The 14,543-nt window shown below is 44.2% G+C and overlaps 1 protein-coding gene and 2 long non-coding RNA genes across 7 annotated transcripts; 1 reads left to right on the forward strand and 2 right to left on the reverse strand.

The window, feature by feature from the left end:
- Positions 1-227: 227 nt before the first annotated feature.
- On the reverse strand, positions 228-6,263 carry CCDC51 (coiled-coil domain containing 51). 5 transcript variants are annotated; one of them, XM_069812118.1, is made up of 5 exons: positions 6,243-6,263; positions 3,972-4,231; positions 3,493-3,839; positions 3,022-3,186; positions 228-1,389 (listed from the first exon to the last, which is right to left on the reverse strand). In XM_069812118.1, the coding sequence occupies exons 3-5, from the start codon at positions 3,808-3,810 to the stop codon at positions 613-615; spliced, it is 1,260 nt and encodes a 419-aa protein (XP_069668219.1). In that variant the 5' UTR covers positions 3,811-3,839; positions 3,972-4,231; positions 6,243-6,263; the 3' UTR covers positions 228-612. The 5 variants fall into 5 exon arrangements, with proteins under 5 accessions (XP_069668219.1, XP_069668221.1, XP_069668220.1 ...); XM_069812120.1 differs by lacking the exon at positions 6,243-6,263 and adding an exon at positions 5,994-6,069; XM_069812119.1 differs by lacking the exon at positions 6,243-6,263 and adding an exon at positions 5,767-5,982.
- LOC104316528 (uncharacterized) lies at positions 6,091-11,235 on the forward strand. Its single transcript, XR_011329680.1, has 4 exons — positions 6,091-6,174; positions 6,263-6,318; positions 8,737-8,824; positions 11,064-11,235. It is a non-coding gene; the product is annotated as an uncharacterized lncRNA (long non-coding RNA).
- Positions 7,760-12,744, reverse strand: LOC138690884 (uncharacterized). The gene is made up of 3 exons (XR_011329681.1): positions 12,579-12,744; positions 11,915-12,076; positions 7,760-9,243 (listed from the first exon to the last, which is right to left on the reverse strand). It is a non-coding gene; the product is annotated as an uncharacterized lncRNA (long non-coding RNA).
- Between the last annotated feature and the right edge of the window lie 1,799 nt (positions 12,745-14,543).

The following is a 14,543-nucleotide window of genomic DNA, read 5'->3' on the forward strand; positions in this document are numbered from 1 at the left end:
TCTGGCTGTACAGCCACATTGTATCATAGTAATTTCAATCCTTATTTACATGGCCCCTGCTGTTTTTCACATTTCAAGTCGCTGCATCTAGAATTAAAAAACCAAACCAAACCAAAACAAAAACTTCAGGGCAAATATTTCTGTCTGTTTGGTAAAATGACTCGTAATGTTTTGTGTATGGACAAATTGCAAAACTATGAAGAAATAAGGACAAAAATTATAAAGGATTACACATGAAGCACTTAGATCAATGATAGATTAAAAGAATAACTTGAACAGAAAATCTCAAATACAGCTCCAGAGTGAAAGTCACTGACTGGCATGATATACAAGACTAGACAGTAAAAGAGTGAACCAGTGAATAAAATCAACAGATGAAACTGTGGAATTTCCTTTGCTTGAAGAGTTAAAAACCACAAGGCATGACTGTAAAAGACTGTAAACCTGGAGCCTGCAGCTGTAGATGGACTAAGCCTTTACAAGTTTTCCAAATATACAGGAGAAAGCATAACGAGAAATGCTAAGACAACTTTATTTGGACTCGTACTCTTACGTACTTAGAGTGCAAGTTTACTTTTATTAATCTAGTAAATTGTGGCAATTAATTAGAGATCAGTTCCCTTTAAGTATAATATAGAGTACGGGCAGAGTAATAGCAAACACAGCGCATGTCACCGCAGTGCTGTAAATAGAATTTCTCTTGATTTGTGTTTCCAGTCTCCGCTCGGTATCACACAATTCTAAAATCACATCTCTCACGGCAGAAGCCTGGCCCTTACCCTCCACTGAAGACCTTGGCATCACTCTTTCTGTAGGTCTAGAATGAACCGCAAGTTTAACACTCTGCATTTCAGAAATCATTTGTGCTATGCTTTCCTGCAAACTGTTAAACTGCTGTTGTAAACTCCCTAGACATGAACTGACTTGTTTAGTGTAGTTTAGCTGTTCGTTTAAAGGAATTAAGAGAGAATCTATTTTTATGGAGTTATTCCTGTCTTCTCTAGTTAACAAAGTGCCTTCTTTTATTTCCTGTGATGTCCTTGTTTGCAGCACATTTTTCAGGTCGGCTATGACGTCACTGAGATCCTTCTGCTGTAAGTAATGACTGGAGGCCTGTTCTTTGATGGCTTCTTGCAGATTTATTGGGCCCTTCTGTGCTTCAAGCACCAAGACTTTTAGTTCTTGCAGCCTTACTCGATTAACATAGGTAGAACCAAGAACACCTATAATGGCTCCTAGTACAGAACCAATAATAGACCAGTTCTTTGTTTTTTCAGCTCTTGTTCGCTCTTTCTCATGGCTTTCCCTTACAGCTGCAGAGAAGAGAGAGAATTTTTCTCTCTCGGATTCTTCTGCATTTAAATACGCAGCTCGGTACCTCTTCTCTTCCTGCAAGAAACACAGTGATTTGAGGGAGAAGGTATAATATGAAGCTATAAAGTCCATATTAACTGCCCCCCCCCCCCCCCCCCCAAACCCCAGTGCAGATGAAGGAATGGAAATGAAAAACATACATTAATTGTGTTTCAGAAATTTTCCTTTTAATGTGGGATTTTCTTTATTAATCCTGCTTAAGACATCATTTTAAGTCAAAACTGAGAAATGGAAAAGGTCGTCAAGAAATACAGCTGACGATCCTCTACACAAGAATCTGTCACATGCTGATGAAGAAAAGGGGTATGAGCGGGGAAAGTCTTTCTCTCCCCATAATGTTAACTTTTTCAGCTCTGCTTACTTCTCCAAACACTACCTTTACCACACTTCTTCCTTTCAGTTCTAAACCCCTTAAATGGGAACTGAAAATAGGACTGGAAAGGATGTCTTAGATAGGTTCATCTCATGAATACACACACTTCTTATTCCCCTACCTTCTCTTTCTTACCCTGCTCACAGACAAAATGTCTTCCCTTTCTCCCTTCTCACTGGCTTCAGGATGGCATTTCCTTTTGTAAGCCATTTTATCTCAGCAAAATAGTGGAAGGTTTTCTGGTTCTTTTCCTGCAGTAAAATCCCACTGTTTTAGCAAAGGAATCGCTGCTTTTGGTAGTGGTGAGCCTGTTTGTCAGCTAACTGCATCTCCCAGAACTCTTTTCATTCTTCCAAGTGTGTATTTCTTTTGTAAGATGGCACCCCTCCCTTACAGACAGCAGTGACTTGAGTTCTACCTTTCTTCATAGTCATGAAGCTCTGTTCTTCTTTAGGTCTCATCCACACAGACCTGATCCCTTATTTAGACAACTACAGCTCTCTAGTTCTTTACTGATGTTCTACCCACTGATCCAGGAGCTTAGTTTAAGCTCAGGCATTGGTACCCACTCCTTGCTTGAGCTTTGCCATAGATACACCTGCTTTCGGGCCTGTTCCCTGCTGTTCCTGCAGTTTCATCTGGATTTCCTGCATTGACTTTGGCTGCTACTTTGTTTATCTCCGATTGATGGACTGTTAATAAACATGTTTCTGTCACCAGCCCTGCTTGGCTCATCCAGCTGTGGTGCTGTAGGACTGCATCCTGTTAGTGAGGATACTGCCCAGCCTGCACTGCTGTCAACCTCATCTTCTTGCTTGCCCTCCCTTACAGAGCAGCCTCATTCTTGCTGCTCTCTGACAAAAGCTTTAATGAATTGCCTGGGTGTCGTGGCCACACAGAAGGCAGCTGAGAGAGTTTTCATGGATTAACAACCAGAAAGGAGCTTCTCTCATCACATGGAAGGTTAATTCATTGAATCCCAGCTTTTTGTTGACTACTCATGTACAGGTCACCACTACAACAACTAATTTCCTAGGCTCACTATCTTCAGCTTTCTTCTCCAAATTTACTACCCTATTTTAGCATTAACATATACAATTTGCATAGCAGATCAATCTGTCAATAATAATTAACTAAAACAAGTATCATAAGAAATTAACTCAGATCACTGTACTTCAGAACTGAACTGCATCTACAAGAACAGTTACTAGTGATGGAAGCAAAGCACACAACTTTTTATCATATTTGCCAGGGCTCAAGTACCAACAAATTACCTGCAGCAACCTGTGTTCCAGAGTAGCGAGTTCTAAATACTGGGTGTCATCCCGAGAGACCCTGTCTAAGCGGTCCCGAATTTCCTTCAGTTTAATCTGTTGGGCTTCCACATTTTCACGAGCCTCTCGTACTATCCCTCGAGCTATCATAAAGACACTTTCAGCCTGAGAAGAAAGAGTATTTTAGAGACTTATTACCAGACAGATCTAAATCACTAATTATAAGAATTTTATTTGGGGGGTGGAGGGGGGGGACAACAAAACAAACCATGCTCCATTTCAATCTAAGGGATAAGCTGTGTTTACTAACATGCGTAGACTAGAACACATTCATAGTATCTGTACAGACAGTCAAAGCAGCAAAAAAGACATGATTCTCCTTGGAGGATCTTTTTTGCCTCACAGCCAGTGTTTATACTTCATATAGCTCAACTCATAATTTTTAAATTTCCACATTATCTCCATGTTTACCTCTGTCACTTTTCCCTGAGCCTCTCGAACTTCATTAATTCCAACAAACTCTTCATATCTGTCCCACCAACTCTTGCATGTTGCAGACATTTTTTGAAGGGAGTTTTTTCCCATAATGGTCCCAGCTTCTGTCAGCCGATTAAGAAGACCCATGGCCATTTCTATCGCAGACTTGGCTTCAGGCCTCTTAGGTGCTGATGAGCAGTAAGTCCGCACTATGTGTAAATTCATTTTTGGACTCCACTTTATCAACAAATGGTGATATTGCAGACCACAGGACACGGAGGACACACTTGACTTATATTTCATTGGCCCCATGTCTTGAATTTAATCACTGAATAAAAGTGCTACAAGGATGAAGAAGAAAAAGAAAAGTTATTGAAGTATGGTCGATTAATACCTCTTAAAACTACACGTGTACCAAACCCAATAAAATTCAAGAATGGCTAAACCATCACTAGTTTTACACCATTACTTACCTAGAGAACTTTCCACAATTTTCAACAAAGGGCAGTTCTGCCACAGATTCCTGCTTTTCTGCTGTTAGTAAGTACTCCCACCATGCTTCTTGATTACTAATTCACTCACTGCATGAATAGTGATCATGTACAGATCCAGTACCAGCAGGAGTAGCTTCAGAGTAGTTTAATGCTTCAGCATAGAAGTGATTGCCATATGAAATTTTGCCTTGTGCTTTCACACTTGAGTTTGGTGTACCATGTCACAGGTACTAACAATTCTGCAAAAGAACAGAATAGGAAAAAAGACAGAGAGGGAAAAAAAATCTTGGTAAGAAAAGAAGTGGGGCTTGATCACTCCCTTTATCTCACACTCCACAGATACACAAAGTGTTGAAGACAAAGACAAAAACATAAAGGACAGAGAGAAAACACAGAAGTGCTGAACTGAACACAAGTATTCTCATGAGACTGCTTACAAAAGTAAAACATAAGGAAGAGCCAAAAGATCAGAAAAATACCAAGTAGTGAACACACAGCTAGGGCTGCATTTTAAAATGAGCTTAAAATTCTTGCTTACACTGCAAAAGCAGACTGCTCGTTACAGTTTATTGTCTATTGATTTGTAAATAAGATCTTAATTTTCTACTGAGTGCATTCCTCTAAAAACTGTAAACAGGAAAACTTTCAAATAAAGTTTTATATGAAGTTTGAGTATGACTACATTAGGTTTTGACTAAAATAATATAAAAACATGGCTTATTGAGAAAGCTTGATAGCTGCTGCATAGTTTTTAAAAATTATTTTAAATCAGTTTTCAATGTTAATTTTAGGTGGCTAATGACATCATGTGTGTGCAAATACAGGCATCTCCACGGGAAAGGATTATTCCTACTGAAAGACATTTTTGATCAGCTTTTAGCTGGCTACTGATTCTGAACACCACAGGTTCATTCCCTGTTAAGTATTTCTAACAAATAGTAATAATACCTAGCAGCACTGTGAAAATCTTACCAGTTATTTTATATGCATAATATGGTAGATTGAAACCATGAGAACATGGAAATGAAGTAAGTTCTCTCTCCTTCCAGCATCACTCATATGTCTTACCGTTACAACACCTACTACTCTACATTGCAGGCCATGCACTAAAACCAAGTCAACTTGATCCGTTCCATACCACAACATTTCCCTCTTTTAATTGCACTACTACATGAAGATGAAGAGTTTTACCAAATATTCAGGCTATTGAGACAGTATAGCAAAAAGAGAGAGAAGACTGAGATTTTTAGAAAAATTTCTACGCAGACAGTTGCAAACAGATTGCAAAGAAAGTAATCTCAGTCTAAGCTAATAGGACCTAAGGCAGTTACGAAAGCTTCATCTGCGATAACATGCCTTGTCCCTCTCTTGCTTCCCCTTGTAAGAAAATGAGTTTCCCCTGCCTACAGTCATTGACATAAACATTCTTTCAAAAGGTTTACACCCCAGTTGCTACATACACTGGACAGTGATGGCAAGTAAGACTAGCTTTTATGGGTCCTATCTTATTTTGCAGCAGTCTGTTTTGCCACTGCCAAAACGTAAAAACAGAATTTCCTACACGCCGCCACACATTCACAGCTCTACTTCTCACGCCTGAGGCGGGGGAAAAGGTCTGTTTTTTCCACATGACCGGCCCCTTCCTTGCCGGAGGGGACCCTTTCACCACAGGCAGAGCCAGGACCCTAGCTCCCGGAACCGTACGGCCAACACGGCGAGACCGCGACCGCCTCTAGTAGCCACGCACAGGCGCGGGCAGCAGCACCGGTCTCACCTCAGCTACAGAAGCCGACCCGCGGGAGGGAGCGGCCCGCCGCGGGGGGCTCCCACCGCCAACCCTCGCCTAGGCCGCGCCCGCCAACACCAGAGGCGGCCCGGAGCTCCGTGCGCGGCGGAGGTTGAGCCGAGCCGCTCCTTCCCCACCGTGCAGCCCTCCCGGAGGAGCCGGCCGGGGCTACCAGCCCCCCCGCCGCAGCACCCGGCCCGGGCAGCACCTCCTACCTCCCCGCGGCCCGGCCCGGCCCGGCCCGGCGCCTGAGGCGGAAGCGCTACGGCGGCCGCGCGGGGCCAGGCGGAAGCGGCCGCCCAGGCGGCGCGAGCCCGCGTGCGCGCGCCGCTCGGGCGAGGGGCGGCGCGGCCGAGCGCGAGCGGAGCGGAACGGGCACCATGTCGGGCCGAGAGGGTAAGGCCGGGCCCGGGGCACCCGGCGGCCCCCCGCGACCCGCCTCTCCCTCCCTCCCCGGGGCTCACTGTCTCCTCTGTCTTTGCAGGCGGCAAGAAGAAGCCGCTGAAGCAGCCGAAGAAGCAGTCGAAGGACCTGGACGAGGTAGGGCGGCGGGCGAGCTCCGGGGGGGCGGCTGCGGCACCGGGCCTGCGGCACCGGGCCTGCCCTGCTCGGCTCTGGCCGGGGCCTCGGCCCCTGCTTGCGGCGGGGCTGCTTTCCTCGTTCGTATCACCCCTCAGCTCAGCTTTCTGTAGCCATACGCATTTTATGAAACGTCACGTTTTACGAAGCATCGTTCTGACGGTAAAACGCGCGGCCGTAAGGGACCAAGAGGTGATGCGCTGCCTTCCGCGGCCCCGGGTTTCCGTTTTTTTTTTTTTTTTTTTTTTTTTTTCTGCTGCCATCCCGCCTGTGTTCACGGTAAACGCAGCAGTGGAGGCTAACGGAGGAGTCCGGTGCCACGGAGGAGGCTGGAACGGCCTCGCCAAAGCAGCAGGCGGTGATGGGAAGTCTCACAAATCGACGCGGTCACAAGAGCCTAGGACAGGATACAAAAAAACGGGGATTATCAAGTAGTTTAAATAAATTAGGTACTAGCGAATCTCACGTTAGAGACACTTAAACGTAAGGGCTCAGAGTGTGGGCATAAGCTGTTATTTCTGAGGATTGTGGTGGATGGATGAGGCAACAGTGGTTGGAAAAAGACAAATATGATGTCTCTTTGAAAAAGGAAAAAAAAAATCACAGCTCTTTAAAGCTCTATTGTTAGAGAAACGGTAGAACCAATTAAGTGTTTACAAGGATTCAAGTTATCATAATGTAAAAATTAATAGCCAGTATGGATTTTAGTATACATGTGGCAAACAAAGGAAATTCTGTTCTGTAGCAGGGCAGTGCTCTGTGTGTGAGGAGAAAACCAGTAGATAGGACGTTCTTGATGCTAGTGCATGTAACATTCTCAAATGCAAGGCAGGAACGGGACCTCTAAATGTGACGGAAGGTGAGCATGCAGCTTGCTGGAATGCCACTCTAAAAGCAGTTACTAACGATTCAGTGTCTGACTGCAAGGACATATTGAGTAGGGTTTTGCAAGATTTTGTATTCACTCGGAGTCTAAGTAATGTTTTAATTAGTGCCTTGGTTGGCTGGTTGACTAACTTACTGACAATACAGCTTATTCTCTTTGTAGAAAAAATCTGGAGGGGCCACAGGTTGTCAGAGGACAAGATTAGTGGTCAAAAGTAACCCTAACAAATTGGAGAAAGTTTGAAAAAATAGATTAATTTAATTAAGCATGTATGCTAAGTTGCTTTCTTTGGTAAGACTAATCAACTTATAAAATACAAGGAGAATGACTGGCTAAACTCCAGGTCCACCTGAAAGGATTTGAGACTTAGATCGTACACTGAACATGAACCTGCAAAATCAGGTGTTGCAAAAGAAAAAAAATCATACAAGATGTATAAACAAAATCTTGTGTGTCAAACATGATGTAATAATATTTCTTTTCCTCTCAGCACCACAATACTGCAAGCACAGGGGGGCAACACGTTGCAAGAAAAAAACCCTACAAAAGTGGATAAATGGGAGCGATTGATTTACTAAGAAAGACACGTTAGTCTACAGGAAAAAAAAAAACCAAACAGTGGAAAACCTGGTGAGAGAAACAGAATATTCTGTTCTGTGTGGGGTAGGTAGGGGAAGTAATAGGCTTACATTGCAGCTAGGGAAGCTTTAACATAAGAAGAGGAAAACCTTCTGGTTATAAAGGTAGTTGAGCCATGGATTGGATTGGTGAAGAGTCTATAGAATCTCAGTTGTCAAGGTCCTCAGTTTAGTTACCCCAAAATCCTGAGTGCCAAGGAAAAACACTATGGTCCCTTTCAGCCCTGATGTCTATGAAGAATGTGTATCTAAGGGATAGAGTATGTCTGAGCTCTCTTGAATTCTGGAGGCTTTTCTAGCAGGGATGCTCAACAGCTGGCTTGCCTGTACAATTTGCCAGCAGTCTCAACTAGATTTCTTGGAACCAATACAAACATATTAAACCTGGGAAAATAGTGACAAATGTGTGGAAGGATTTTTTTGAAATTAATGCGTTTTTTTGGTAAAAGCAAACTCTTCTTTTTTTACATCTTAAATAATCCAAGTTTTATTGTTAGACAGTGCTTGTGCACTAGGCTCCCAGTATCACTGGTGGCATATTAATGAATGGTTTTAGTGCAAACATCTAATATCAGAGGGCAGAATTAGATTATGCCATAGGAAACAATACTTGTTTAATTTCAGAAAGATAAAACAAACAAAGTTAAAGTTTAGTCATTGCATTCTGGTACAGCAAAAAAACTTTGTCATAGTTCTGCAAGGTTTTGCATATTTAGTAGTATTCAGCTGTCTTGCATCAGTTCAGTCAGGTTTTTATTGCTATTAGAACATTACATTTGTTTCTCATTGCTTGTCAGTTGTTTTTGAATTTTTTGGGGAGGAGATGTTAACAAACACTGTTGTTCTTTTCTTTAGACAGATCTGGCATTTAAACAAAAGCAGAAGGAGGAGCAAAAGAAACTTGAGGAGATGAAAGCAAAGGCTGCTGGAAAAGGGCCCCTCAGTAAGTGAGGTGCCATACTGATAGGAAAAATGGAGGGCTTGCTGGCTTCAAAAATTTAATGTTTTTGCTTGAAAAACATAAAAAGGCATGTACCTCTAGGTCATTTAACATACACCAGTAAATTGATGGCAGGTGTAGATGATAAGTAACAAATAGAGGCTAATTTTTTTTTTTTCTCCTTCACTATGCAATTTTGTGCCCAAATTACTGATGCAGGTTGTGGTTTAGCAGGTGCAACAGTGCGTCTGCATGCTAACCTATTCTGGTGGGATGGTGCAGAGACATTTCTACTCTTATTTTAGCATACCATCCTTTTCTTTCCAGATATATTACTTGTAGGCTTTGCCACAGTCCTGGAAGTTTAACAAATCCAGTACTACTTCTCTTAGAGGATGAATTTCTTCAAGAGCAGTAGATTCCTGGCCAAAAAAAAAACATGACGGGAAATTAGTCTGGCTTCAACCCTTTTGCCTAAGTGACTGTAAAGTACGCTGTGTCACAGAAGAAAGTTTGCAGCGTGCATCTGGACGGTGCATTGAGCCTAGTCTTTGTCTCAGATAGTGATAGAAGCAGATAGTGTTAATGTGAGTCTGTGGACTCGCCTTGTACTCCTTCAGCATTTGCAGTGATCGGATTAGAGATGTTAAAGGGTGCACCCTGCCTATTAATTCCCTCTAGGTGTTTTTGACGTGTGGTCCATTAATGTGACTAATCACTTTTCCATTCTGTGAAGAATGTTAAACTTTGCACTTTGCTTCCTATTCTTTAACAAGCTTTCAGTCTTGAAAGGTCCCAGAAAGACCCTTTCGGCAATCCCATAGCAACTTAGTTTCACTAATAACCTTTGCTATGGAGTCTTGTCAGATGCCGTTTGAAAATATGAAAACGCCTGGATTCACTTAGCCATACACTTAATGATAACCTCAGAGTTCCAGCAGGTCAGTGAGGAAGGATTTACAATTTACAGAAGTCTGTTAACTTTCACAAGACTGTGTTTATTAATTTGCTTTATTACAGACTCTGTTACAGAGGTCAAGGTCAGACTCGCTGGTCTATAGTTGCCCAGTTCTTTACAGAACCCTTTTTTTATCTGGGAGCTATGCTGGCAGTCTATGAGTCCTCTGACAGAGTGGCTGTAATGGTAAGTTTCAAATCTTAGCCAGCAGTTCTGCATTTTCACATTAGAGCTTGTCATAGCTCTTGGAGGGAGTGCCATCCAGTCCCACTGACTTGGGATATTTCTTGTTTATTTATTGCAAATTGATCTAGCTCCTCTGATTTTTTCAGTGTACAAAAAAATGTGCCAGGTGTGGGACTCAGAATGTTTTTGGTATTACAGACAGATGCAAAACATTTCGCTCAGCTTCTCTTCTGTGTCCTTACCATCCTAAACTTGTTCTGGGTAGGGCACTTCAGCTTACAGATTTTTCCGTAGTTCCTGCCATTATTACTCTCCCTTTTTCTAGATTGAATTTCAGTCATCTGGTCCTTGTCCAATGCTTGCCAAAACAGATAGTGATTATTATGTTATTCTGGGAGGGCTAGACTACTCCCAAGAGCCTCAGCAAGGCAATGGTGTTAGAATCAATCATATTGGAGTGTGAAGTCTGTTATTGACCATCAGCCCTTGCAGCCTATCTTGCTGTAGCCTTGCTATTCTTTTTTTTCCTTTCCCCTGGTTATACATGACACAAGCTGTAAAAATCAGCATTTACAAAAAATGCCACACTTGTTGCTGTGTTAATATGCTGTGTTCTTTCACCCTGCTTTAGTCTCTTCAATAACAGGGACTGCAGAGAACAGATAATTCCAGAGAACTGGAACTCTCATAATTCCAGTACCTGGTTCTGTAGGGCTTTGATTCCAGCTGGGGGCTCTGGTTGCTGTAGAGATATCAATGTTTTTATTCCCTTAGCCTTCAATTTGACCAGACTATACTCCTGCTGTATAAGAAATAAAAAATGGAGGGTGTCCATGGAGGAACAAAGGAATTGTTGAAATATTTAGTTCTGTCATAGATTTATGGGGCATATTTGGTTCCAGGAGAAACTTGGTTTCTAATGTTATTCATTCAGAGATGTGATCACAAACACAGAAGAGTAACATGTGCAACAACAATTCACCAGTGGGGATCTGAGTTGTACAGGCAGTTCAGTGGGGATTGGATTTTATGAGGAACTAAATTTGTAGCTAAACTCTCTAACAGTTGTCTAACCAGTTGTGTTGTTTCTTTTGGCAGCCAGTGGTGGAATAAAGAAGTCTGGCAAAAAATAGTTTCATCAGACTGCAGGGTAAGACGTGATCGAGTTACTCAATGGACCTGCAGACTTCAGAGAGTCACGAGAACTATCGTTTGGGAAACATTGTACATTTTGTTTAGTCAGAATAAATTTTTTTTTGTTAAGATGTGATATTTTGTCTTTACCTGTAGGCTTTGTTGTAAAAATGGCATTACTGTTTTATACTGGAAATGAAACTTTTACTGAAGACTACTTGTGACCTTATGCAGCCTGAGTGCATCTGCTAGTTTGGTAGTCATATGAGAATAAATTTCAACTTCTGCTCTGTTTTGACAATGGGACTCAGGGCCTGAGTGTTAAAATCTGCAGAGTTTTAGTCTGGAGACTTAGGTTTAGCTGCAGTTGTCCAAGATGTGGCTATATCAGCGAATGCTCTTGTAAGAGCTGGAAGTTTTCTCTAAACAAAATGTTGGGCTATACTTCCATTGCCAGTAAAGTGGTTACCTTAGGGTGAACCACTATCCAAAACAATACTCCTTTTCATATCACTACTTAAGTACACTGTGGTGCTATGCCCTATAGCCCCAGTGGTCGCTGAACATACACTTGCCTTTGTCCTATGCCTTGTTTTCCTTGAACTTCTGTGTACTGACAACATCACAGCTCCTTTACAGTCACAGCAATGTCTTTGCGGGGGAGAGGAGAGGGGAACAGTGCTTATGGGACTGTAACTTAATTTTTGAAATGAATAGCAGTGACAGTACGTGGGGTATGGAAACTTCAAGGAAGGAGTATGATGTTCCCAAGGTAGGAGTTAAGGGGGAAAGAATTAAGGTAGAGCACTTCTCACCCAAGTGAATGGTAATGGTGGGACAGCCTGCTCCCCCTGTCAGGAAAGGCAGCCGTTTGCCGCAAGTGGGGAATCGCTTCTGTGAACAAGGAGGCACTGACTGCATCTGTGGGGAGTGATGTGGTAAATCTGAAGACATGTTCTGGGCTCCTAAGGAAGAGACTGCAGATGTTGGTTGTCAGCGCACAAGGTGCTGCGGAGAGGGTTTCCTTGTTAAAAAGGGTTATTTCTAGAGGGCTGGGGGCGTTACCTTCTGAGGGTGGCTTAATCAGGGGACACACCATTCTTCCTCTTGAAAGGCGAGGCCCCGTTTCAGCAGGGCAGGAAAGGCAGGTGCCCTCGACGCCTGGAAGAGGCCGGGGCAGGCCTTCCCCTGCCGTCAGGCCTTTCACCGCCCGCCCCGGGGGCTGCGGCGGGCGGTGCTCGGGGCCGAGCTGCCCAAAGGCCCCTCAGCGGCCCGGGGCGCGCCCGGGCTCTGCCGCCCCGCAGCGGTCACGCCGCGGCCCTGCAGGCGGCGGGGCAGCGCATGCGCACTGCAGCGGCGGGCATCCCCACGCCTCGCTCTCCCAATACTGCGGACGCGCCGCGACTCACACCCAGGAGAACGCCGCAGACGCATGCGCACTGGCGACCGCCGCGCACATGGCGCTCTGCGCTCGCTCACAGGCTTTTCGTGCAGGCGTGCGGCTTGCGCATGCGCAAAGCTTCCCGCGGGTCGTTCCCTCCGTCGGGAACGGGTCGTCCCTCCGGAGCAACCAGCGGGACAGCGCAGCCCGTCTTTGCGGTCTGCTGCTCGGTAGTGCCGCCGCAGTACGGTTCCGCAGAGCTCTCACCGGGTAAAGCTTCCCGAGTCCACGACGGCACTGCGCATGCGCTGTCGTGAGGGGGCAGGCGGGCGGTGCGGCGGCGCCGCTGGCGCATGCGCAGTGTGCCGAGAAGCTCCCGCCTCACGCCGAGGTGCCAGGGCGGGCGGTCGCCCCTCGGCCCCCGGTCAGCCCTCAGACCCGCGGCCGGGAGCTTTCTCCCCGACACTCAGAACGTGTCGAGTGTGGTAAGAGAGGTGCTCGTCTGTAGGGCCGCAGTTTGTAATCCCGAGCTGCCTGTTCCTTAACGCTGAGGAGCCAGGCGTCCCCAAAGAGAAAAACTTCCCAGACCTTTCCCTGCTGCGGCCTGCGTTTGCTACTGGCACTATGTGTGAGAGGCGTTCTCCAGCATCTGTGGACAAGGGCTTGGAGATTAGACTACAGCAGAAGTTAGACATGTTTGTCACATAGTTTGTCATGGAATTCTGTAAGTCAGTCAGTCCTCTATTTTTGTGGCACAGCATCCCACCAGCTCTGATGGTGCAAGGGTTTACGTTAATAGTTTTGTGAATGTCCTTTATGCAGAAGTTAGGTATCCATTTTGGGGGGGAGCTGGATCTTCTAGAAGACAGAACAGTGTGATGACCTCTTTCTGGTCTGAAAACACGCCCGTCTTTTCAAGCTTTCAGTGAATCAGCTCTGGTGTTAGTTTGGTGGTTTTGGAGAAAGGGGTAGCCTTGGATGCTATCGGGGAGAGGATCTCTGGTGTTCCTGTATGCTACAGTCTTAGGGGTGCAGCCACCATAGTGGTGCAGCTAAGGGAAAATAAGAGAAAATGTCCTTGTAAACATCAAGGGGGGTCTGAGGGTAAACAAAATGAGAGAGAGATTGTTACGACAAAAGATTAAACTGTTAGTTGTCATACACCTATGGTACATTGGCTCCTTAGTGTCTCTGATGAAGCTACTCTGGCTTTCTTACCCGAGTACTAAGATATTTCACAACCAATATGAATAAATTTAGGTGATCTACACTGGTCCAAGTGAAAAGAGCAGCTAGAGCAATACAGGATAAGCACTGAATGGTTTTGGCAGCTCTGGATAAAGGCTAGAAGCCTCTCTGAGGGATATAGGCAGAAGGATCATTCTCTGAATTCTGGTCACAGCTGCAATCTGAGCTGGAAGGCTGGGTAACTGCAGCAGTTATAGTCATACAACACTTCTGTCAGCAAAAGCCCACATTACTGTAAATATATGTAACGTTTCAGTCATTTTGCACTTAAAAGGTCAAAGCACATTAATAACTGAGTGTGGTGGTGGCTGAACATGATCAGGCACCTCTGTGTCTCAAATCATGACATGAGTTAGTGGCTGGGCTGGCAGCACAACGCCAGAGCAACATCTTGCATTGCCTCTGGATCCCTGTCTTTAAATGAGGCTGAACTAATTTTAAACTTTCCAGAAGACCTATAGGGGTTATTTTTCTTCTTTAGATGCTTCCTAAGGATAGTATTTACTTCTCTGACTGTGAAAATGGAATTTTATTTGGTTTAATTAGAGAAAGAAAGCAAAGCACTTTCTTAATTACAAAGTAAACATCCAGCTAGAACTGTTACATTTCAATTGAATTTTTATTAAAGTTCAAGTTGTTATGCCTGCTTGAGGCCATATCTTTGACAGAGGGGTAAATTAATCCAATCATCTGTATGCTAACCAACTCCAGATATGTTTTTACATTTGCTCTTGCCTCTGTTTAACCTCTTTAACTACTTTAAGACGCAAAGTCAGTATCTTGGGTCTTATGGGTCAAAGTTGGACATAAATTTT

The sequence above is a fragment of the Haliaeetus albicilla genome, chromosome 24 (genome assembly GCF_947461875.1).
Source record: "Haliaeetus albicilla chromosome 24, bHalAlb1.1, whole genome shotgun sequence".
Lineage (NCBI taxonomy): Eukaryota > Metazoa > Chordata > Aves > Accipitriformes > Accipitridae > Haliaeetus > Haliaeetus albicilla.

Excerpts from the sequence above, each read along its gene's own strand:
- CCDC51 (XM_069812118.1), bottom strand. The coding sequence starts at position 3,810 with ATGGGGCCAATGAAATATAAGTCAAGTGTGTCCTCCGTGTCCTGTGGT. Across the intron at positions 3,187-3,492 it reads CTCAGGGAAAAGTGACAGAG|GCTGAAAGTGTCTTTATGAT; the intron begins GTAAACATGGAG and ends CTTTCTTCTCAG. Across the intron at positions 1,390-3,021 it reads TGGAACACAGGTTGCTGCAG|GAAGAGAAGAGGTACCGAGC; the intron begins GTAATTTGTTGG and ends TGTTTCTTGCAG.